Source organism: Musca autumnalis, unplaced genomic scaffold (assembly GCF_047663935.1).
Source record: "Musca autumnalis isolate F117 unplaced genomic scaffold, ASM4766393v1 scaffold_3, whole genome shotgun sequence".
Lineage (NCBI taxonomy): Eukaryota > Metazoa > Arthropoda > Insecta > Diptera > Muscidae > Musca > Musca autumnalis.
Genome location: NW_027411866.1, coordinates 247,153,028 through 247,180,482, shown reverse-complemented (window position 1 = coordinate 247,180,482; position 27,455 = coordinate 247,153,028). Strand labels below are relative to the sequence as shown.

At 34.9% G+C, this 27,455-nt stretch overlaps 1 protein-coding gene across 2 annotated transcripts in view; it reads right to left on the bottom strand.

Annotated features, from left to right (window-relative positions):
- The window catches only part of nAChRalpha7 (nicotinic Acetylcholine Receptor alpha7), a 460,381-nt gene that overhangs the window by 68,231 nt on the left and 364,695 nt on the right, over window positions 1-27,455 (bottom strand). For both annotated transcript variants that reach the window (XM_073977639.1, XM_073977640.1), the window contains one exon: window positions 16,174-16,260. In XM_073977639.1, coding sequence (XP_073833740.1) covers window positions 16,174-16,260 — 87 coding nt within the window. The remainder of the gene's footprint in view (window positions 1-16,173; window positions 16,261-27,455) is intronic.

The window sequence follows — 27,455 nt, the reverse complement described above, 5'->3', positions numbered from 1 at the left end:
TAACTGATACAGATATTGTGCTCAGGATATGGAAAGAACATTTTTCAAAACTGTTGGTATCCAATAGCAGCGAAGACGACAAAGATACCACAGATCAAATCCCAGAAGATGGTATTGAATGTATACCACCCGGCCAAGATGAGGTAAAGACAGCAATAAACCGGCTGAAGAATAATAAGGCAGCAGGAGCAGCCGAGCTGTTTAAAACCGGAGGCAACACGCTGATAAGGTGTATATATCAGTTAGGTAGCTCCAACTGGCAGGAAGAACGCGTAGCCGGTGATTGGAACCTGAGCATCCTCTGTCCCGTCCATAAGAAAGGAGATAAGACTTTATGCTCCAACTTTAGTGGCATAATTCTTCTCCCTATCACCTACAAGATAGTGTCAGGGATATTGTGCGAACGACTAAAGCCCATCGTCAACGAACTAATTGGATCATACCAATGCGGCTTTAGACCTGGAAAGCCCACTATTGATCAGATATTTACCCTGCGGCTAATCCTGGAGAAGACCCAAGAGCTGCAGATCGACACCTACCACCTCTACGTTCAAAGGTATTCCAACCCATGTCTGAATTTGTTATGCCAGCAGAGCTCATTCGGCTTTGTAAAATTACTTTAACTGACACTCGATCCTCAGTTAAAATAGGAAAGAACCTCTCCGAAGAGTTTTGTACCAAAAGAAGGAAGGAGACAGCCTTTCGTGTGATATCTTCAACATCTTGCTGGAAAAGCTTATACGAGATGCAAACGTAAAATCCTTAATCCAAGTCCGTATTTTCGTCAGTTGATATGCCCAGGCTTAGGGCATATCTCTGTCAGCAAAGCCGACTGATACTTACACTATTGATGGTGATCCGCAATTAACAGACCATATTCAAACCCACACTGAACAGGAGGAACAATATACAAATAGATTAATAAAGCAACCACCTTTCAGCCTTACAAATCTCTGGAGCAAAAACAGGATCATATTACAGAGCAGAATTCTCTCAACCACTGCATTGGCTTTTGGTAATAAATAAAATTTGAAATTTTCTCCCCGTTGTGATCCTGGACCGGCGGCAAAGAATATCTTCTAGCTGTCTTTTCCTGTCAGAACTTGTAACTTTTCTGGTGTTAGGCACTTGTGAATACCAAGTTATTAAGTTTGTAAAGGATTGCATTTATTTTGGTCTTCGAGCAACCGAAAGCACTCCTCAACTTCCTCTGTATGTGAATGGAACTACCTGCTGAATACCATTTTTCAATACCATCTAACATCTTGGGCGGTCTTTAGACTTTGGAATTCCTGACTTCCAAATTGCCGAGTTTCACACTTTGTAAGGCAAAAGTCGTTATGGACCATAAAAAGAACGATTTAATTTATCACTGTGAACACAAATTTTAGGGCAGAGATAATTCCTTTTGGAAATGAAAACCCTTGGCGAGTATACTAAGAATCCCAAAGGACAGATCCGCAGTGAGTCGAACTTCCGTTAGCTTATTTTTGAGATGACATGTCTGCAATCGAATCGAATGAAGATTATTTTTGTAGAGCACTTCGACCTTCTAACTCGCTTCCTTCAATGTTCTTTTTGTCCCTTATTTCAAGAGCCGCTATAAAAGTACCACAAGATGACGTTTTTCAGCTTCGAAATGTTCTGCAAAAATGTCGCTCAGAAAATCTTAGTCACAGTTCTCATTGACAACTAATCGATTTTGTCGTGTTTTCATAGTCATTTTTGACAGCAAACCGGGGTAGCTCAGAAAAAAAACTGTTCTTTTGTTTTTGTATGTTCTGTAACGAATATACAAAAAACCAAATATAGTCCTTTTCTGAACAAAAACAAAGCAATTGCACAAAACGACTACGAAAACGCGACAAAATCGACTAGTTGTCAATGAGAGCCGTACCTAAAATTTTCTGACCGAAATTTTTGCAGAACATTTCGAAGCTCCTCCTCCTCCTCCTTCATTTTGTTGCACAGTGTATGCGAACTGACCAGTAATGATTCCCACAGTGATTTTTGTTCCTAGTTTATCAAAGGAAGTAGGAAGTTTGATCTTCGTTGCAAGATCACATGCCAGATTGCCTTGTATCAGGATGTTAGGAGAAACCTAACCGTAGCCTCTTAACTTATAAAGTAAAGCCTTTGATTTATAAGTATAACAAAAGTTGTGGCGTATCTGGTGTAATTTTTATTAAGAATACGCTTTTGTGGAACATGAACTGACTTGCTTAACATTATATATGGTGTTGTAGGGTATTTAGTACACAACTAACTATAGAAGTTAATTTTATCACATACATATATGAAATTTTCCTAAAATGTCCATTAGTAGTAATATAATAAAATGCGTGATACTGTGATTATTTGGTGTATGGCAAGCGGAACGAATGTAAAGTGATGTGTGTGTGAGAGAAAAAAAGAGAAAGTTAAGAATATGAATATGTATTTACATATGGATGGATGCTTTATAAGTGTCGTTTTTATTTTATTGTAATTATTTATTTAATTTCTTTTTAATATTACTTTTTTACAAGTTTAAACTCATCACCATTAAAAATAAATTACTAAAAAACACTAATTTTTGTTGTTGTTTACTCAAAGATTAACTCAGTTTGGATTATTTAAATTAGCCCAATAGTACGGCTATTGTTAATGACTTTACATAGAAATTAAGGATTAATATTTTATTAAGAGTTTAAGTTAAAGTTTTGGAATAATTCTACAATTGTACTTTTTAACTACATTAAGAAATCAACAACTACAACTACAATTAAAGGTGTTGCTGTGTATCTGTGTGTAAATATTGTTATTTAAAGAAATTAACTAACTACTTTACTTTTACTTCGTTTTCAAGTTGCTCTCAATTAGTGGTAGGGTCTACAATTACTTTTGTTGTTGTTATTGTTAAAGAAGTTATTGTTGTTCGAAAAAAAAAACAAAAGTTTAGATTGCAGTTTAATAAACAACAATTAATAACTTACCTGCAATTGGGGAATGAAAACATTGAGAGAAATCATTTGAAGTTGAGTCTCAAAGCGTTTCTGTAAAAAGTTTGGTTTTGTTGATTTGCTGCGTTTTTTTGAGTTACAATTGTTGTTGTAACTCCATCTTACCCAACGTCGTCTTTTGAATGTGAAACAACAATAAGGTATAATGGGAAAAACTTGTGTCGGTTGTAATGGAATTATGATTTTCTTTTGAAATTATTTTGTATTGTTCAACTTTTGACAAAAAGTGTTTCAAATATTTGTTTTACTTTTATTCTATTTCGGGAGTTTCTTTTTGAGTTTTGGTGAGTCTTAACTATGTGTGCGGAGTTTTTTCTATGATTTAGTTGGTAAATATTTTTATTGTTTGGATTTCTAAAAATATGTTCAAATATCTTACTATAATATTTTGAAAAAGTTAGGGGTTTTTACAGCTTCCACCCCTTTTTATGTTGAGCTGTATGTGTTTTTAAACATCAATATAAAAAGTATTGTTTCTTTCTACACCTTTTTCAGATGTAATTCGAATCATTTTAAACCTCTTTCCAATGTAATTCGAATTATTTTAACTGAAATTCGAGAATTTTATTTGTAATTCGTAACATTTCATTTGTAATTCGGGAATTCTATTTGTAATTCGAATTATTCAATTTGCTATTCGAATTATTCCGTTTGTAATTCGAATTATTCAATTTGCTATTCGAATTATTCCATTTGTAATTCTAATTATTTTCTTTGAAATTACAAATGAAATCATTCGAATTACAAATGGAATAATTCGAATTACAAATGGAATAATTCAAATCACAAATAAAACAATTCGAATTTCAAATAAAATAATTCTAATTCCAAATGAAATAATTCGAATTACAAATAGAAGAATTCGAATTACAAATGAAATAATTCGAAAAAGAAATGGAATAATTTGTATTACAAGTGGAATAATTCGAATTACAAATGGAATAATTCGAATAACAAAAGGAATACTTCGAACTAGAAGTGGAATAATTCGACTTACAAATGGAATTCTCGAATTACAAATGAAATGTTACGAATTCCAACTAAAATGTTTCGAATTACATCTGAAAATGTGTAGTTGTAATTGAGAATTCCATTTGTAATTCAAAACATTTAAATTGTAATTCGAATTATTCCATTTGTAATTAAAATTATTCGATTTGTAATTCGAACTATTTTATTTGAAATTCTAATTAATATTCTATTTGCAATTCGAATTATTCTATTTTTAGTTTGAAATATTTCATTTGGAATCCGAATTATTTTATTTGTAATACCAATTGTTTTATTTGTGATTTGAATTATCCTATTTTGTAATTTTTCTTGTTTCAAATTTCAAATAAAATAATTCGAATTACAAATGGAATAATTCGAATTCCAAATAAAATAATACGAATTACAAATGGAATAATTCGAAAAAGAAATGTAATAATTTGAATTACAAGTGGAATAATTTGAATTACAAATCGAATAATTCGAATAACAAATGAAATACTTCGAATTTAAAGTGGAATAATTCGAATTACTAACAGAATTCTCGAATTACAAATGGAATGTTACGAATTCCAACTAAAATGTTTCGAATTACATCTGAAAAAAGTGCAGTTGTAATTCGAGAATTCCATTTGTAATTGAAAACATTTAAATTGTAATTCGAATTATTCGATTTGTAATTCGAATTATTTCATTTGAAATTCGAATTATTCCATTTTGAATTCGAATTTTTTCATTTGCAATTCGAATTATTGTATTTTTAATTCGAATTATTTCATTTTGAATCCGAATTATTTTACTTGTAATACCAATTGTTTTATTTGTGATTTGAATTATCCTATATTGTAATTTTTCTTGTTTCAAATTTCAAATAAAATAATTCGAATTACAAATGGAATACTTCGAATTAAAAGTGGATAAAATCGAATTACAAATGGATAAGTTCGAAATACAATTGAAATGTTTCGACTTACAAATGGAATTCTCGAATTACAAATAAACTATTACGAATTACAAATGAAATTATTGAAATACAGCTTAAATGATTTGAAGTACATCTGAAAATGATATATGTAATTCGAATTATTCTATTTGTAAATCATATTATTTCATTTGTAATTCGAATCAATTTATTTGTAATTTCAAATAAATAAGTCGAATTACAAATGGAATAATTCGAATTACAAACCGAATAATTCGAATTACAAGTGGAATAATTCGAATTACAAATGGAGTTCTCGAATTACAAATGAAATGTTACGAATTACAACTAAAGTGTTTCGAATTACATCGGAAAAAGATGTAGAATAATTTAAATTACAAATGAAATAATTCGAATTACAAATACACCATTTACAGATGTAGTTCGAATCATTTTAGTTGTAATTCAAGAATTTCATTTGTAATTCGAAACATTTTATTTGTAATTCGAGAATTATATTTTTAAGAAGAAACATTTCAATTGCATTTCAAATTTTTTCATTTGTAATTCGGATTATTCCATTTGTAATTCGAATTATTCCACTTGTAATTCGAATTATTCCACTCCTTTTTCAGATGTAATTCGAAACATTTTTGTTGTAATTCGTAACATTTCATTTGTAATTCGAAACTTTTATTTGTAATTCGAGAATTTCATTTTAATTGTATTTCGAATTTTTCCATTTGTAATTCGAATTATTCCATTTGTAATTTTAATTTTTTCATTTGTAATTCGAATTATTCCATTTATAGTTCGATTATTTCATTTGTAATTCGAATTATTCTACTCCTTTCTCAGGTGTAATTCGAAACATTTTAGTTGTTATTCCTAACATTTCATTTGTAATTCGAGAATTCCATTTGTAGTTCGAAACATTTTAATCGTAATTCGAGAATTCCATTTGTAAGTCGAAACATTTCAATTGTATTCTGAATTTTTCCATTTGTATTTCGAATTTATGCATTTGTAATTCGAATTATTTCACTTGTAATTTAAATTTTTCCATTTGTTATTCGAATTATTCCATTTTTAATTCGATTATTTCATTTGTAATTCTAATTATTCATTTGTAATTCTAATTATTCATTTGTAATTCGAGTTATTCTACTCCTTTCGAATTATTCTACTTTCGAAACATTTTAGTTGTAATTCGTAACATTTCATTTGTAATTCGAGAATTCCATTTGTAATTCGAAACTTTGATTTGTAATTCTAGAATTCCAGTTGTAAGTCGAAACATTTCAATTGTATTTCGAATTGTCCCATTTGTATTTCTAATTTATCCATTTGTAATTCGATTTATTCCATTTGTAATTCGAATTATTCCACTTGTAATTTGGATTTTTCCATTTGTTATTTGAATTATTGCATTTATAAGTCGAATTATTTCATTTGTAATTCGAATTATTCGATTTGTTAATCGAATTATTCCATTTGTAATTCGAATTATGTCATTTGAAATTCGAATTATTTCATCTATAATTCGAATTATTTTATTTGAAATTACAAATGAAATGCTACGAATTACAAATGGAATAATACGAGTTACAAATGGAATAATTCGAATTACGAAAGGAATTATTCGAATTACAAATGAAATAATTCGAATTACAAATGGATAAATTCGAAATACAAATGGGACAATTCGAAATACAAATGAAAAAAATCGAATTACATATGAAATAATTTGAATTACAAATGGAATAATTATAATGGAATATTTCGATGGCAAATAGAATATTGGATGGATTATTTCGATGGAATTCTCGAATAACAATTAAATTCATTCGAATTACAAATGGGAAAAATCGAATTACAAATGAAATGTTACGAATTACAACTGGAATGATTCGAATTACATCTGAAATAAGAATTTCCGCAAAATTTCCATACCCAGTATGGGATAAGTCTCAATTATTATTCATTCGACTCAAAACTTAATCATGTAATACATATTTCACAAATTCTATCATTCCTATGCTAGTTACTCTTGGCCAACGAAATGCAAACAGCACAAAACAAAAATCTTTTTTTCCACAATCATGGAAATAACATTATTTGGTATTTGAGTTTCATAAAAAAGTCAAGCCACAAACTTTTGTGTCTTTGATTATTATGAGGTGTCATAAACAGATTTCAGACACGTTTTTCTCCTATATTACAAAAAATAATGTTTGCTGTTGTTTTATGTTAACTGAGTATATTTCCTACTCATTTATTTTTTTGGTTTTGACAATGATGATGATATGAAGAGTTAAAATTGCTATTTTATGGAAATGCCTTAAAGGGTTATGGGAGAGATTCTATACAAAATGTTTGAAAAACAAAACAATACTCAATAAAGAAACACACGTATAGATTTGGAAATATGGCTTATTGCAGCATCTGTAACGCCATTGAGTTTAGTTTTGACACACCGAAGCTAAGTCTCTTGCTTTGACTTGAAACGATCTGTGGTACTAATAAGCATTTTTCCTGCACCTTAACTTGTATTAGGTATAATATTTCATGCCAACGGATATCAGAAAAAAATGTGTGAATGACTTGTGTGACTTTAATGTTTAGTTTTTTCCTTTATTTGTCGATATTTACTTCGGAAAAGTGGGAAATAGACACCAAATAACTTAAATGTGTTTTGCATATCGAATGTAAATGTTTTCTCTCCCTGAATATATGTAAATATGTACGTGTATGTGTGCTTTTTTCGATGATTTTTATTTTTCACTCTTACTTCGTCGTTCGTATTTTCGAAAATAATCTTTATGAGGTGCAGTTATGCTTTTTTGAATGGTATTGATGTGATGATAGCTAACGCTTGATGGTGTTTTTTATTTTGGTTTATTTGTTGGGATATTGGTTGTTTGTTGTTATTTTGCATTTTAAAAGCATATTTTTAGTAGAGCTATTAAACGCAGAATATGAAGTTTATTTAAAGGCGATAACGTTAGTTTTTTATTTCAATATTTATTTCGTTTTTATAACCTAATTTTTTTGTGGAGTAAAGTGAAAAAAAACTTGATTATGGGAATAAAAAACTGACGAAAAAGTACTTTACATACACTGCCAATACTCAGAATGGCCGAAGCAATAGCTGAGAATTTAAAGTCTATCTTTTATTACTTGGTTGATTGAGAGAACATTTTATAATAATATTAATTTTATAATAATAACATGGATGTGTTATCCTAACGACGAATAGCAATTTTTGGTTTAAAAGTATGAAAAAATACTACTTGAGTTTAAGTAGTCATTCATTTTGGTGTAGATCTAAATACTTTTCCAATTTCTATTGTCAAAACCAATGTCAATGGAGATGATGGTAAGAAAGGAAATATGAAATTATAAAATTCCTCAATATTTAACTCTATTTGTCTGGCTGTTCTACATCCTTCGATCAGAGATAATCCGCATGAGCAATTTTTAGGTTTTCGACTGACTAAAAGTTGTGAAATTCGAAAACGTCCCCTTTAAACATAGTAAACGACACAATGGGAGTATGTCCTAAACATGATAGCTTCAAACAGCTCATCTTTGTCCCAAACATGTCTACTACTCTCGAAGGTAAAACCATTAAATGACCGAATTTAAAGGAAAGATTAAAATTAAGTTTCACTTATTTCAGGAAGAACGAAGAGAATTTCCTGAGTATTTCAGTCAAGTAAAACTTTTCTGCAACTCGTTTCTTAAGAAATGTTCGAACTAGACTATAAAAAGTAGGTCCGATATCAGTGTGCCAACGAAAATCACTGATATGAGAGAAGTCTCCATTGTCCCTTCGGGGAGTTTTGTGGAAACAAACGCTTTTTAGGTTCCAACCCCAGCTTGGATCAAGCTGATTTTTATGCTCTTATTTTTTCAATTTTACTCTTATAACATTTGAGAGAAAAGTTCTTTGAAAGATCTACGGGCCAATTATACGATGTCGTATTAACCACGAGCTGTATCGGCTATACTACGATATCAGTAGAGTTAAACGTATCGAGATGCAATGATTGTATTGGCTGGGTCTTGTCATAAGAATGAGCGATGAAGAACCCGGTAAAAGGCTTATCAATACGGACCGCATGGCGATACATGCCGAACTGGAAGGCCAATGCTTCGATAGAATAAACAAGTGGAAGAGATCAAACAACACGGTATTCCAAATTAGAGAACTAACAACAAATAGAGAGGAATAGAAGACTTTTCTTAGTTCGACTTATAGGGTTATGTTCTGTAGATGGCAACTAAGTAAGTGTTCCGTGATCAAGCCTTTTCAAAGATTTCCCTGTTGGCGTGATTTGCTCATTTGATAGATAGGAAGATAGAGATGGCCGTGCGAAACAGTGACGTATATACCATACATTTTCGACATATTATACATAGGTATATAAGGTCGGATGCTTAGAAAAATATTTATAATGTAATATAATTAGTTCTTTGCGACCTAAAAACCCTACCACATATTTGCATAAAATGTTTAAGCTTTGGTGATGGTGGTTTTTTAAACGTTATATAAGCCATACTTGTGACCATATCGGTTTGAGGATTAATTTTGGGGGACAATAGGGTTGAGTTTCGACCCTAGGTACTTATTTGGAACCAAAATACCTGACAAATCCTACTTTTTATACCCTCAACATTTATGTTAACGAAACAACGATTTTAGACACCATGTATGTTTGGACGAAACTCGTTTCAGACAGTTTGGAGTCGTTTTACCCATGTTCGTCCGTCTGTCTGGTTGGTGCGCACGATAACTCCCGAACAGATCAACCGATTCGAACCAAACTTTGCACTTCGTATTATTTTCCCAGTTCGACGATGGGCCATATCGGTCCACTCCTTCAGGTACCTCGCCCAAAAACGTTCGAAAATGTTCGGAAAAATTGTGCGCACGATAACTCTTGAAGGGAGTAACCGATTTGGTCCATACTTTGCACGTCGTCAAATTTATTGCAGACCTAGATCAAGTTCGAATATGAGCTATATCGGTCCACTCCTTCGGAAAAGTGCAGTTTATGACCTGCTGTAGAATCGCTTTGAGTTCTGTTGTAACAACTTGTATTCACTGCCTCCATACGACGGTACAATTTTCGTCAGGAGCAAGTCCATACTTCCTATGACACCGTGTGAGGTGGTTGGAGCGCAAAATAACTATCGAACGGATCTGCCGATTCGGTCCAAAATTTGGCCCTCGTAATATTTGGTCCAAAATTAGTTTAAGTTCGAAGATAAGCCAGATGGGTCCACTCCTTCACTCCCATAAAAGTTCAAAGATGTTCGAAAAATTGTGTAATTTTAGAAGGGAGTGGCCGATTTGGTACATACCTTACACATTGAATATAGAATATTTTTGTCCACTCCTTCGGGTACCTCCCACACAAAGTTTCAGATAAGTTCACTTCAAAACCTGTTCTCGAATCATTTTGATTTTTGTTGAAGCAACTTGCATTCGCTGCCTCAATTATGACGGTACAAGTTCTTTCGTGAGAAAATACATACTTCCTGGGGAAATTACCCGAAAGCTATAAATACCCATTAAGTGGATCCAGCGCACGATAACTCTCCAACGGATAAACCAATTCGATCCATAATTTGGCAGTCGTAATATTTTGCGGAAACTAAAACAAACTGAAGATGGGCCATGACGGTCCACTCCTTTGAGTACCTGCCTCATAACAGTTTAAAATTTTCGCCAAAATGGTGCGCACAATAACTCTCGAAGGCAGTAACCGATTTGGTCCATACTTTGCATCCCGTGATATTTCTACGAGGCATATATCTGGTTTAAATATGGAATATGTAAGTCAACTCCTACGGGTACACCCACACAAAAGTTCGGAAAAGTGCTGTTCAGGACATCCTCTTGAATCGTTGATTGATTTTTCTTGCAACAAGTTGTACTCATTTGGGATGGTGCAAGTTTTTTGATTGGGAAAGCTGTACATCTTGCGAAAATGCCCCAAAGGCTGTAAAAGACACCTACGGCCAGCAAGTGTAGTGGCTGGTGCACACGACAACTCTCGAACCGAATACTGCATTGGCACTTCTTCCTGTAACTTCCCCACAAAAGTTCGATAATATTTCTTAAAACGGTACGCTCGATATCTCATAAACGGATCAACCGATTTGGTCCAAACTTTGGATCTCGAAATATTGTGTCCAAACTTAGTTTAAGTTGAAAATTGGGCCCTATCGGCCCACTGTTTGGTGTACCACCAACACAAATTTTCATCATCTTTGTTTAAATGCCCTTAAGGTTCTGTTCGAGGATCCTTTGGAAATTTTTACCGAAGTTACTCCTAGTGTCCTTCTTTACAGCGATAATATGTTTTTCGTGGATAAATCCATGTTTCCTGATATAACGGTCCAAAGGTCTAAATAATACAATGACCAACTAAAATGACTGGTGGGCGCGACATCTATGAAGAGGAATGTCTTCCAAATTAAGACCCACTTCCAAACTGGACTACGTCGGTCCATTCCCCGGTAGGTACTTCCCCCGTTCAAGTTCATACACCCAACAATTCTGTAAAACTCCTAAATACAAAAGTTTTTATTTTGGAAAACATTGTGTTTTTTTTCACACAGACTGAGGTTATATCTCTGTTGGCAAAGCCGACTGATACTTTTTTACCTGTTTAAAATAACCCAGCAAAATAAATTGGAAGTAGTGCAATGTAGACTAGTTCTTTCACGGCATGTTTTGATGCAGTTCAAACGGAGTCGTGAAATTGGCACTCCATTCCCTACATTTTAACCGCATTCGGATGGAATCCAACGAATGACATCCGTTACTCACATTTTAACAGCATCTGAATGCAGTTCAAACTCCATTCCTTAGATTTTAACCGCATTCGGACGCGATTCAACGATTGACATCCATATCTCACATTAAAATTGCATCCGGATGCAGTTCAAGGGAGTCGTGAAAAAGGAACTCCCTTCGATACATTTTACAAGCAGTTGCTTAGTGTCCCTTAGCAAGCAAGCCAATTTGTAGATACCTACAACTGCAAAATTTTTTCAAAGATAGAAAAAGTGTGCATAAATTTCTAAAATTTTTATATAAAATAAAGAATACAACCAAAAGTTGGGAAAATTTTGCGGTAACTCACCAGAAGAAAATTTCCTAATGAGGTGCGATTGGAGTACTTGTCGTAATCTCAACTGGTGATGGGAAGACAACACAAGAACCCTTTTAGCAGATGAAGCAAAAGCATTTCAGCTTTGATTAAATGGAGAGCGTACAAAACAAACTCAGTTGCGATTGAATTTAATGAAGAAATTTCATAATCTGTGTTAATGTAATGAAGTTCTTTTTAATCTGTGCCACAAAATGGAGGTGAAAGTCTGGGGCACGGAAAATTCCTCTTGGTGAGTATATTAAGAACCCCAAAGGACAGATCCGCTGTGAGTCGAACTTCCGCGTTATGGAGTAATGAAGTTTTTGCTAAAGACCCTGTAAGCCATCAGGAATTAACGTTATGTCTTTGTTCACTGTTCATTTAGCTTCTTTTTGAGATGACATGTCTTCAGTCAAATCGAATGAGGATTATTTTCGTAGAGCACTTCGACCTTCTAACTCGCTTCCTTCAATGGTAAAATACCCTTCAGTGTAATGTTGGCGACAGGATTGAGTATTTCGGCCAGAAAGCTCAATCAAAGTTATAAAAGATAAAAATTACAACACACTGAGGATGAAACCAAAATAATGAATAGATGGAAGGATTACTTTGAAGAACTTCTTAATAGAGAAAGTGCAGCCACGGAACAATGCAATATGATAAACAGTATAACTGAACGCAACGTGAATACAACACACATACAGTAGAGTAAATATCAATGGAAGAACTCAATGAAGCGTTACTGAGAGTGAAACTTGAAAAGGCTGGACGGCATGACGGAATAGCTCCTGAAATGCTGAAATGTATGGGAGCGATGGTAAGAACCTCCTTCTCAGCATAAAAAAACCTGCTGGAATACTGCTTCGATGCCACGGGACTGGGAAATAGCCGTTATATCACCAGTATTCAAGAAAGGCGACAACAGACTATGTGGAAACCACAGAGGAATTTAATTTTTAACAAATCGACTGCGAGAATGCGTGGAACATCTACTAGAAAACGAACAATGCGGAATTAGACCAAATCGTGGAACTACAGATGCTATATTCAATAGAGTCCAATAAAGAATTACACGTGTGATTTATAGACCTGGAAAAGGCATTTGATAGCGTCAGATGGGAAGAAATTTGGACCGCACTAAGGAAAAGGGATGTCGATGAAAACTGCAGGAATTATGTCAGAGTAAGCAACTCAAAATCAAGAGAATTCTGCAACAATACCAGTGTAAAACAAGGCGACATATTGAGCCCATATCTCTTCATCAAATCTACAAATGAGCCTACACTGACCTATTCATGCGAGACTTGGGCACGTACCAAAAGAAGGCAAAGTCGCATTAAAGCTTCAGAAATGCGGTATCTAAGAAGCTTCGCCAATAAAACCAAGAAAAACAGAATACGAAACGAAATAATAAGAAGCAGTCAAGCTTATGAATGACCGAATTGAAGAACAACAAGTAAAAAAGTGTCTTTGCCGACAGATATATACCCTCAGCCAATGTGAAGCGAAAGTTTCACCACCGGACAGATCGAATGTATTTAAGGTCTCTTCAGAATTTTGTGGCCCTTTTTGGACATTTTAACTTGCCGACAAAATGTAGATTAGAAATTAACTGCACTAAGACACAAATGTTGAACTTTTGTAGGGCAGGTACACTTAGGGATGACCAAGTTGGACCATTTTAGAAGTTAAACTAAATTTTGATAAAATATTAGAAGATCCAAAGTTTGGATAAAATTGGTTGGCCCATTCAAGTGATATCATCCTAGCATTTTATTGACATTTTTTAAATATTGGGGAGAAGTACCGAAAGTTGTGGACCGGTATTGCCCATGAAACCAAGTTTGGATATAATATGACGAAGACCTAATGTTGGACCAAATCCGTTGAACAGTTCGAGAGTTACCGTGCTCTCCGACCGCCAAATATGGTGACATAGGGGTTTTTTTACACCTTTCGGGCTGTATTACCAAGAAATATTGACTTGCCTCTGAAAAAACTTTTACCGTCGTAATGGAGGTAGCGAATGTAAATCGCTTCAACAAAAATCAAAGTGATTCGAGAACAGGTCTTAAAGTGAACTTATCCGAAATTTTGTGTGAGAGGTACCAGAAGGAGTAGACAAATATTGTCCATATTCGAACCTGATCTATATCTGGTAGATATATTAGGATGTGCAAAGTATGGATTACATCGGTCACTCCCTTTAAGAGTTATCCTACGCAAAATTTGTCCGAACATATTTGTAGTTTTGTGGGGGAGGTACCTGATGGAGTGGACCGATATAGTTCATCTTCGAATTTAAACTATGTTTTGATAAAATATTACGAAGGCCAAAGTTTGGACCTAATCGACAGATCCGTTCGAGTGTTATCTTGCGCTCCAAACAGTACACAAGGTGTCATAGGGGCTTTTTGCAGCTGGACTTGCCCCTGATGAAACTTGCACCGTCGTATGGGAGGAAGTGAATACAAGATGTTGCAACAAAAATATAAGCGATTCGAGCGCAGGTCCTAAACTGAACTTATCCGAAATTTTGTGTGGGAGGTGGCTGAAGGAGTGAACCGATATAATCCATATTCGAACTTGATGTATGCCTAGAGGTAGTATTACCATATGCAACGTTTGGTTCAATTCGGTTACTCCCTTCGAGAGTTATCGTGCGCACAAGTTTTGCGACAGACAGACAGACAGACGGACGGACATTGCTAGATTTACTCAAAATTGTCTGAAACGGATATCGTACAAACATACTTGGGGTCTAAAACCATTATTTCGATGAGGCACATTTTTGGTCGTATCAAAGTGTAAATACCCTCTTTAGCCTAAAGGCTGAGGGTATAAAAATTGAGATGGTTTGGTCATGTCGTAAAAATGCCAGCAGACAGATTTCCTCGACAAGTGATGGAATCGAGGTGCGAAGGTAGAAGGCCTAGAGGCAAAAGACGGATGACATGGGAGGAATCGCTATTTGTTCCATTTAGTAAAAGAAACGTAGATACGGAGAACTCAAAAACTATGGCCAAAGATAGAGCCAGATGGAAAACTCTTTCCAAAACACCCCACACTGAAAGGTAGGCGGGGTTGGATTAAGTAAGTAAGTAGAACTTCCCTAAAAGTAGTTTCTTCAGACACGCCGTTCGGATGCGGTAATAAACAATGGGTGCAAGCGTTGATTTAAGACAAGCCTCCCTTCTAAGATGTTTGTGAAAAAAGTATATTATATCTTATTATATACATATTTTTCTCCCTCATGTGACATAGTACGGTAGCAACCGATTTGGACTAATGTCTCTAAGTTCACGATCTTACCCTTTTGATATGAGATCGTCCATTTTTCAACATGCGATCGAGGTGAGTTGAAGGGAATTAACACATTTCATGGAAAATTTGAAACGTTTATGACGTTTACTACCTTTATGACATATATGATGTCTTCGCTGTTTACAAAATGTTGACAGTAAAAAACCTAAATAATTACTATACGGAATATCTCTAATATTTACAGAAGTATAATTTTGGGTGATATATATCTTTCGATTAAAAATTCTCAATCAACCTGATGAGTCTTAAGTTACGGAAATTCGAAAATAATAAAGAAGCATATTATTAGGCTATAAAAACGAATTTAATTGAAGTGATACTTTTACGCGGATTTATTTAATTAAATGTTTGATGGATCAATGTTGCTTACAAACCACGCTCAAAGAGAGGCATAAAAAAGTGAGGTACATTAAAAGCCTTAAATGTTTCTTACATACGGATGTAACGACTCCCATCGTTAGTTTTATTTCCCATAATCAAGTTTCTTTATTACTCAAGCTTTGCATTTATATCACATAAATATTTTATAACACATTAATATCATACACAATAAATATAACTCAGTTAAATACCTCACTTTGAGGAGGCATTTTGCATATTTACACTCTAAACTTATTTATCTCTATATAACATAATTTATTTATTACATACTTACTACTTGAATAGAACGCTATTTAATTGAAAAATTTACCCATATATATTTTTTTTTGGTTTTGTGCATCTACCTTTTGTTGTTGTTGTTTGGTTTGGAAATCATAAAACTTACCCAATAGTGGCACCGCATCTGATGTAGCCGGCATTGTTTCGGCCACCATATTAAGGAACACAGTAAGTGATAGTAAAATCGTTACTCCTGTTTTAGGGTGCCAGCAGAAGTGTAACAGATCGGTTTTTGGTCAATCAATCAATCAATTGGATTTGGATGTACGTTCGATTCGTTCGATTGTTTGCAGTTGCAGTCCAGTTGAGGAGAATTCCAGAAGAAGAATTTTGTAACGTTTTTGTTTTGGTTCGGTTTTTGTTGATTTTGAGTTTGGTTTCAAAATCGTTCGTTGTCGATTGTTGAACGTAAAAGAACATAAGAAAATAAACAATTATTAACAAAACGTAAATCGCTAAATAAACACAATTGAAATGATAATCAAAAAATGTGCCCAGTTTGAGGCAATTAATTTGTTGATTAATCGCTAAACAGATCGCATTGGGAGATAGATCTGTGTCTGTAGGTATGTAAAGATCATCATCATAGACCACTACTTATCTTTACACAAATTTGACTTTTTTGACTAAATGAAACACTTCATGTTGTCTTTGTTGGTATTACTGGGTTGTGTGAGAAAGATTGATAGAGACAGAGAGAGCGTGATAGCTTGTCTTGTTTGTTTGTTCTTGTTCTTGCTGTTTGGTTTTTGGTATTATGTTTTTGGCAAAATTTTGTTGGCCAAAATTGTATCATCCAAAAAAGAAATATTTTTTTTTGGTGTGTGATTTTTCTTTTTTTTTTTTGTAAGCGGGACAAGTACACATATGTAGTATTTCATTGTTGTAAAATTTCATTTTCTTTTCCATTCGGGGGGTCAAATAAAAAACTACTACCATATTCTCTGCGCTGAACCTCACAGTTTGACTTGTGAGTGGGTGCTCGGTTGTAATGTCGACTAGTCTGTAGTCGTTTGTCAGTCAGTCAGTTAGTCAGTCGTTCGGTCGGTGGGTATGTTGTGTTAGTCATCATCTATCTCTAGTGGCTTGGTCTGTGGTTGAGTCGTTATAATAATCAGCTGGTCAGACTTTGTGTGTTGTGGTCCCTAACCGCGTTCAATGGTCGTATGATTCGCTTTCATTGCTGTCCTTGTGTGTCATAATCATTATTGTGTGTTTTATGATTGTGTGTGTGTGTGAATAAAATTTTATGCTGTGTGATTGTGTGTGTAGATACAGGCTGAGTCAAATTATTTCTGGTCGTAAATTTGTTGTTTTATCATTGCATAAAAATGTTTATGGACACCACACTATATGAAATACATCTTCCACTTTCTATTGAAGATTTCAACGATAACAATTCAGAAGTAAAATTGTTTAATAACTCTTTAGAAAGAAATTGGATAATAAAGTACTATGGACTTATAATAAAGTTTTTAATCAGATTTACACCATCATCCTTGGAGGAAGTCTCTTTTAAAGTGACAAAAATAGAGATATGTTTTAGCAATGCCGTGTACATAATTTCCCAGGAGTATGCATTTCCTCAAGATGTTTACGACTCAGATTAAGGGTTGACATACATTTCACAAAACAACAAAGAACTGAAGTTCATTGTACATTGTACTGCAGTCATGCATTAAATTATGCTTCTCGTTCGTATGGAAATTTTAGATATCATGAAAAAATTACCTCTAAAGTTATGTTGCTGATTGATTACGTGGAGTCAATAAACAACTATTTGCCATGAATCTCTCATAGGAAATATGGTGTTATATACATATATTCTACCGTTAAGGGGCTTCCATCGTATCAGTAACCGCAAACCGCGTAGCAAACAAAATATAATTAGGCAATAATAAGGATAAACACAGTAAATTTCAATAGTTTACTGATTTCAACTTCAATACCTCTTTCATAAGCTTCTCATTGACCAAATATTGTTGAAGTACAATGGCAAAGTAGTCTTGATCGGATGTAGCACGCCAAAGCCTAGGACTTATCTTAATGTCACATGGAGAACTAGTAACATGTGCAGCGTGTTCATTCATATGAATGGGTAATACTTAGATATTCGGCTGAGCCGAACATTTTATACCCTCAAATGTGAAATATTATGAACTGAAATGAAATCAGTTTTCTGATTTTTGTCCTCTCTTTTCACGGCAAGTACTCTATGTACTCTATTTCCGATTTGTTATGAAATCAGAAAACCCTAGGCAGAAATGAAACAAATTATTGAATATTTATAGTAATAATGTTTCACAAACATTCCAGAAGGGACAAGGGAGACTCTTATATCAATAATGGCACCTCGATTCATATTAGAACTATGATATGGGACCTACAGTTTATCACCGAGTCCGAACGTCGTGTCTTACAAAACAATTTGTAGAGAAGTTTTACATGGCTGAAATATTCAATATTCAAATATTTTGCCACCGTTACTATATAAGTTTCTGGCCTAATTAGGAAAAGGTTATTTTTTTTCTAAAGTATTTTCCAGCATGAATTGTACACTTCTGCATGCGCTTAGACCAATTGTTGAAGCACTTTTTATACCCACAGCATTTATGCTAACTAAATGTGCGTCATCGAAATAATGGTTTTACACCCCAAGTATGTTTGGACGAAATGTGTTTCAGACAATTTGGAATTGATTTAGCCATGTCCGTTTGTCTGTCTGGCTGGCTGAAGCGCACGATATCTCGAACGGATCAACCGATTCGGTCCAAAATTTGGCTTTCGCAATCTTTTGTCCAAACTTAGTTTAAGTTCGAATATGTGTTATATCGGTTCACTCCTTCCGGTACCTCCCTAACAAAAGTTTGGAAAAATTGTACGCACGATAACTCTTGAGGAAGTAACCGATTTGGTCCATACTTTGAATTCGTGAAATTTCTACCGGACTTAGATAAGGTACATCCGACACAAAATTTCCGAAAAGTTCTGATTAGGGCCGGCCTCGCTTTGATTTTTGTTGCATTAACTTGCACTCACTGTCCCTCATACGACGGTACAAGTTTCATCAAGGGCAAGTCCATACTTCCTGAGAAAATAGCCTGAATGTTGAAAAAAACCCTATGACACCGTGTGTAGTCGTTGGAGCGCACGATAACTCTCGAACGAAACTGCCGATTGGGTCTAAACTTTGGCCTTCGTAATATTTTGTCCAATCTTAGTTTAAGTTCGAAGATAAGCCATATCTGTCCACTCCTTCAGGTACCTCCCCCACAAAAGTTCAAAAATGTTCGGATAAATTGTGCGTACGATAACTCTTTATGGGAGTGACGGATTTGGTCCATACTTTACACAACCTAATATATCTACCAGATATAGATCAGGTTCGAATATGGACTATGTTTCTACATTCTTTCGGGTATCTCCCACACAAAATTTCCGATAAGTTTCCTTTAAGATCTGCTCTCGAATCACTTTGATTTTTATTGAAGCAACTTGCTCTCGCTGCCTCAATTACGACGGTACAATTTTTTTCAGGGCAAGTTCATAGTTCTTGAGAAAGCAGCCCGAAAAGTGTAAAAAAACCCCTATGGCACCATATATAGTGGCTGGAGAGCACGATATCTCTCGAACTGTTCAACCAATTTGGTCAAAAATTTGGCCTTCGACATATTTTGTACAAACTTAGTTTCAGTTTGAGGATGGGAAATACTGGTCCACAACTTCCGGTACTTTCCCCCAATATTTAAAGAATGTCACTAAAATGGTATGAACGTATCTCTTAAACGGAGCAACCAAATTGGATATCCCAATATTTTGTCTAATTTTTTTTCTACTAAGGGATGTTATGTTTTTCGTGGACAAGTCCATGCTTTCAGGAATACTGGTGCAAAAGTTATACGATGACCAACTGAAATGACTAGTGGGCGCGATATCTATCGAAAAGATATGACTCCCAAAATAAGATCCACTTCCATAATGGACTATGTCGGTCCATTCATTTAAGTACCTGTTCCGCAATCCTTTTGAACTTTAATCCTAATCCACATTTTTGTGCGTATGAAGTATTTTTTGGAATAAAGTGTTTCACATTAAACTGGCTGAGGGTATATCTTTATACTATACTTTTTTATTTGTTGTTGTAGCAACAGCCCGAAAGTTGTAAAAAACCCTATGACACCATATGTAGTGGCTGGAGGGTTCGAACCGAATACTGCGTTCGTCCACACTTTGGATATTGTAATATATCTTCGAATATTGGATGAAATTCGAAGGTGGTGCTTATAGGTCCTCTCCTTCACAATGCTTACACACTGTAGCTGCCAGGACAGCCCTGTAATCCGAAGCAACACGAAGCGACATGGAAACAAAAAGTGAGAAGAGGAAAAGCGTATGTTCAAATGAAAAAAGAAGGAGCAGAATGAGAGTGTAAATCACCAGAATGAATGGTATGATGCATGCAATAATGACGAAGACAATTTGGTAACTGATATAGATGGCATACTGAGGATTTGGAAGGATTTTTTTTCCAGCTTTTAACATAAAACAGAGATGAAGATACCATATAAGCAGTCCTTAACGATAGCATTCAAAAGGGACGTCATGACGGCATTAATCGGCTGAACAATAACACTATACAACACTGAAAATGCAAACAACTTCTAGTATGCATTTTTTGAAAGTACATATTGAGACTACAAAAACCCTAGTTGGGCTTTGTCCTGTCAGATCCAGTTCGGATTTTATGGCCTTGTCTATAACGGGCCAAAACTGCATTTTTTGCATTTATCGAGATACGAATAGGAATTTGGCCTTGATGTCCTTAGCAACATTGCAGTCCTACACTAGTAGAACTTATCTGTTAAACATACCACATAGTAAAAACTCCATATAGAGCATCAACATTTTTAAAATATAGAAAATTTTACATAATTTCTAGAATTCTGGTCCATATCAGCTAAACAATTGGAAGTTGAACCAAGTAACCTTTTGCAAAAATATTCCAAATAATGTTCTCAGCATTTTTTCAAAACATTCTGAGACTCTAAAATGCTTATGTAATGTTGGTTAACCGGTATTTTTATCATATCTTTTACAACACGTATTTCAAACACAGTTCACACGAACAGTTAATTCTCGCATTTCGAATTCCACCACATTATTGACATATTAATTAAATTGTCGTTAAAAAAACATAGAAAAATAAGGTGATATGGGCATTTTACAACAATGTCATGTTCTGTAGAGTTGTGTACTACATTCCAGCAAATATTTTTCCAAAAGAAAGCATTGAGAACAATTTAACAGTTTTGGAGTTATGGTGCAAAATGTATGCAAATTATGGATTTTTAAGATATATCATAAAATTTACGGCAATACATGTAGTTTTTCGTGTTCATTATTTCTCCAAATAGTTTATTCTTGCCCTTATCTACATTTTTTTTCAGATGTCAGAAGAATATTCGCATTGGTTTCAAAGATATAGACCCGAATTTCATTAAAATGTACATATTTAACCATGTTTAGATGGGGTTATAAAATCCAAGCTGGATCTGACATAACAAAACCCAACTAGGGTTTTTGTCGCTTGGGTCTGTAATTTCAAAAAATCTTCACTTCAAATAGTTTGCACAAGTTTACCTTAAAAATGTTGCACAGTGTAATCAGACAGTAAGGCAGTAGGAGCTGATGGACTGCCAGCCGAACTGTTCAATACATGATATGCTGATAAGGAGTATGCATTAGTTTATTAGCAGAATTTGTCTGGAAGAATGTATACCCATGGATCGGTATCTCAATTTGATATTTCCTTGGTTTGGGAAAAAAAAGAAATCGGGCAGTACTGTTGCATAGGTGATATATTAAAACTTGTACAAATGCCGACAATAAGAGTTTTGTAGGACCAACGAAGTTTAAATACCAAATTTAAGCTATCTCGGTGAAGGAGACCAAATACCAAATACCCAAAAATTCCGAAAATCGGATGTACGTTTTATGGGGCTATATCAAAACGTGAACCTATGTCCATAATTTGTGGGGGAGAATTTTTTAACCAATGAGAATCACAAATGGCAAATTATAGTCAAGTTAGGCCGAAAATGTAGATAAAAACGTGAAAATATCTGAAATCGTGTGATACCATTATATGGGGCCTATATCAAAACGTGGACCTATGTTGATTTCTAGAAACAATAACTACCAAATATTAGCCAATTAAGACTGAAAATGCAGGTACAAATGGTAAAATATTTGAAATCGGGCGGTACCGTTTTATGGCGGATATACCCAAACGGGTAACCATATGAACAATGTTGGGTAAAAATATTTTCTCACCTTTGGAAACACAAAGTCCGACATTACAACTAATACGATGCCCAAATGGAAGTAATACCTTAAAAATTTCTGAAAGGGTGGACGCGACACTTTTTATGGAGGCTACACCAAAGATGGACCTATATAGCCCATTTTCAATACCAAAAGTCTTACAGACCTATATTAGATTTCACCAAAATTGTATCCACCAACTTTAATCCTTTTGGACGCTCCTGTGATTTACACAGATGGACAGACATGGTTATATCGAATTATATATATTTTGTGGAGTTACAAATAGAATGGTTATTATACCCTCTATAGTATGGTGGAGGGTGTAATAATTGGTTATCAGTCGAATAGTTAAACACTGTTCGGAACTAAAAAAAATTACACTGCCATTTAAAACTCGAGATTTCGGAAAGAGAATAGAAAAGACAACTACGGAGCAAAATATCTTCTTTCTGTAACATGTCTTATGCTTGATTTACGAAATCCACTCGATATCAACTGTCACTTCCTTTGCGTATACGTCAAATGAAAACTCATCCGAAATCCATTCGATTTCATTTGACGTTTAGGCAATGGAATTGACAGTTGAAATCGAGTGGATTTCTTAAATGTAAACCAAGCATTATTGTCCTTTTGTAGGGAAGAGTAGACTGATCTTCGTATATTTATACCAATAAATCTAATTATCCGCAGTCAAATAAGGAAAGAATATCTGAAGTGTTCGATACTAAACGATGCCTTAATTAAGGCGTCGACTGAACATGAGATAACAGATACATCATGTTATATTTGTATCCTCCTGTCATCATTGAATGTCACCTTCATGCAACTGAATGTCCGGGTTCGATACCCAGGCCACATTTTCAACGGTGGCAAATATACCTTTTAGTAGGTAGAATATCATTGAGCTAATATGATTCGGTTTTTACTGGATGTTTGTGAGATGTATGTAAAGAAATAAGACATAATATCGGATGCATGTAAAATAATGACCTCGAATGGATTGACTTTCTTCAAAAAGAAAACTTTATATCGAATGTCTCAAATCGCCCCATATCGACATTCTATAGGAAGAAGAATACACACCGATTATAGATGACAGCCTTCATGTCGACCTTCTCTAGAAAAAACTTCTTTTAAACATTTTATAAATGGAAGGTTTAAAGAAAATATCTCATTTCAACCTTTTATACGAATAGGACCTCATACCGAAGGTTTCATAACGACATATAGATAAGAAGACTTCACATCGGCTCTCCGTATAGAAATCACATCGACTTTCAATGGAAGTCCTCATATCGATATTCTATAGATGGGAGGCTTCACATTGACTTTATATATTTAGAGTTACTACGTCTAATTGGCCTTTCATAAGTAAACATCATTGTCCCCGCTCTTTAGGATCACATATTGAACTTGAACGGAAGGTTTTTATAAAAACCTCCTATTAATAGAAAGCTTCATGTCAACCTTTTGTAGAGAGAATACCTCATATCGGTTTTCTACAGATTAAGGAAATTACAACGACCTTATATAGATCATATATCATAGATATAAGATTTTATATAGATCTTCTATAGATATAAGTTTTCGTACATACATATCGGTATTTTTCAGATTAAGAACACATGTAACAACTTTGTACAGATACAAGATCTGCTATCGAGCTTCCATAAATATAAACTTCATATCAGCCCTCGGCACATGTTGCCACAACTTACTATCTTTAACGGTGGTTAAAGCCAGTTCTCCAGACGACACTACAGGGAGGTCAGTGTCCACTTGAGGTAAAAGAGGAACCAAGAGAAGTCCTGGGCTTTGCCATGTTAATGTCATATCCTACGTCACCCAATCGATGGATATTAAATCTTCTAATTTGTCACTTCTTGGGTCCGTAATACCAGTTTGAGATTATTCATCTTTTCCAAGATATGACATTAACATGGCAAAGCCCAGGACTTCTCTTGGTTCCTCTTTTACCTCAAGTGGACACTGACCTCCCTGTAGTGTCGTCTGGAGAACTGGCTTTAACCACCGTTAAAGATTGTAAGTTGTGGCAACATGTGCCGAGGGTTCATCCATAATTACGTTAAAAACTTGGGCGGTTGACTCTTCAAAAAAATATCCTACGAAGAAAAAACAAAGAAAACAAATCCCTATAAAGTGGAAGACCCCGCAAACGTTTTAAGGACAATGAATTGCGAATCTGCATCTGGAATGTTCAGAATCTTTATAAAAAAGGTGCAATTTACGCACAGGTAGAAGCACTTGGAAAGTACAAGTCAATATTACTGCCATGCTGGAAATACGATGGATTGGGAAAGGCGTCACAACAACACCTAAAGGTGACGCACTGTATTATAACTGCCATGACATGAAGCATGATTAAGGATTTGTAGTTGGTCGGAGGTAAAAAACTCACTCCGGTGAATGAAAGACTTGATACAATACGAATAAAAGCAAAATGCTTCAACATTAACTTTTTTTGCTCTCATGCTTACACTGAAGACAAGGACTAACAGAAGACCAAAGATATATTTCCCGAGCGTTAAAAATAAAGAATAAGAATGATCGTTGTCCTGCCCATGAACTTAAAATTATTTTTTGCGATTTTTATACCAAAATTGGAAAGGAGAATATCTTTGGCCCAACAGTCGGCAAATTCGGTCTCCACAGTGAAACATATGTATGTCAATGGTATGAGGCTGATAGACTTAGCAGGAGAAAAAACATGGTATTTAGCGGTACAAAATTTAAGCATCTCGACTTTCATAAGAGCCCAAATGCCTAATGAAAGTACTCTTCGACCCGATAACATATCAGCACAATGGCAAGATATTGCACACTCCATGCAAATAGCCGCAAAATCCATACTTGGATACCAGAGACCTCCACCAAGGAATGCGGCACACACTACAATCAGCAGCAACGCGCAGCGCACTAGAGAGAATGGAAAAGCGGGATGAAATTGAGCCAGATTGAAGTCCGAAGATTCTACCAAAGAGTGAAGCATCAAACTGGTGGCTTTGACACATTCTCCTGTATAGTCTAGAAAGGTAATTTGGTAACAGATGATAGCCGTAAAATCCTTACTTGGATACCAGAGACCTCCACCAAGAGAGGTATCGGTAGAAACGTCTTTTCCGGAGAGGGAGAGAGCGAGAGAGAAATTGAAAAGCGGGAGTTTGAAAAAATCGAGCCAGAATGAACTCCGAAAATTCTACCAAAGACTGAATCATCAAACTGATGGCTTTGGTAGAGGCACATTCTCCTGTAGAGACCAGCAAGGTAATTTGGTAACTGATACAGATAGTGTGCTCGGGATATGGACATAACATTTTTTCCAAACTGTTGGCATCCAATAGCAGAACCAATCCCAGAAGATGATATTGAATATATACCGCCCGACACAAGATGAGGTAAAGACAGCAATAAACAGGCTGAAGAATAATACGGCAACAGGAGCCGATGGATTACAAACCGAGCCGTTTAAAACCGTAGGAGCATCCTGTGCCCTGTTCACAAGGAAGAAGATAAGACTATGGGCTCTAATTGTAGGGGCACAAGTCTGCTCCCTATTGCTTGTAATATATTGTTTAAGCGACTAAAATCTGTGGTCAATGAAATAGTTAAACCCTATCAGTGCGGTTTTAGACCGGGCAAATCCACCATTGACCAGATATTTACCTTGAGACAAATCCTGGAGAAGATCTAAAAGGTGCAGATCGACATCTACCACCTTTTTTGTCGTTTCTAAATCAGCGTTCGACAGCCCCCTATGTTCAAAGGTATTCCAAGCCATGTCTGAATTTGGTATTCCCGCAAAGTTCATTCGGCGGAACAAGTCGAGTTTAAAAAATTTAAATTTTTCTTAAATAGCCGGCCATCGGCTAATATTTTTTAAATTGTAAATTTCTCACTAAGTAGCCGTCCTTTGAGCATGGAATTTTCGCAACTTCAGAGGCCAAATGTTATATATATTTGTGATTAGGGTGACTAGATCTACCCGTGACAAAAATTTCATCCCGATCCGAGCTTAGTGGGTAAACTCGTTTTATGCCCATTCGGCTTTGTATAGATGACTCTAACTGATGATCGGTCGTCAGTTAAAATTGGAAAGAACCTAGTCGAAGAGCTTAGTACCCAAAGAGGTTTCAGACAAGGAGCCAGAATTTCATGTGATGGTATCGACGATAAATGTGTTCTTAGAAATCGGACCGACTGTGGAATTTGGTTCCTATAGTTAACGACTTCGTCTACCCCGACACAATCATGAACACAAAAAAATCAGTTGTGAAATAAGAAGAAGATGCTACTTTGGCTTAAGTTAGCCACATCTCGTCGAACAAAAATAACACTTTATAGATTGCTGATACCTGTGCTATTATAGTTCCTAAGCATGGGTACATGCGCAGTGCTTGGTGTGTTTGAGAGAAACATTCCTAGAAAAAGATGTATGGGTTATGCAACGACATTGGTGTAGTTAAATGTATCGAGATACAACGATTGCATTTTCTAGGCCATGTCAGGAGCGAAGATGAACCTGCTAAAAAGGCGTATAAGTGCGGTTCGATGGAGTAAACAAGTGGAAGATGAAATCGACATTCCGAATTGGAGAAATAAAGCAACAAATACAGAGGAATGAATGGAAATATTTTCATGGTTCAGTTTATAGGACAAATGTTCTATAGTGGGTCAACTAAGTAAGCAATATGAATACATCGTTTATAAATAGAAGGCATCGGATTTCGATAGATCGCAGACCTCATGTCATAACGAGTTTATGTAGACTGAAGTTCTCATATCAAACATTCATAAATATTTAGAAGTCTAATATCGGCCTTTTAAAGATGGACGACCTCAAATCGGCGCTCTTTCTATAGGTACAAAATATGATATTGTTCTAATAATTAAAGTTAACTTTTGACTCAGCCGGTATTTTCGTTGTTCACAACACAATAACAACATGACAATGGACATTTGGTCCCTATTGTTTAGTTTTTGTTTTTCGCAATGAGTTTTGATTTGTGCGCGGTTTGTGTTTTTTTGTTTGTGGTTACACAT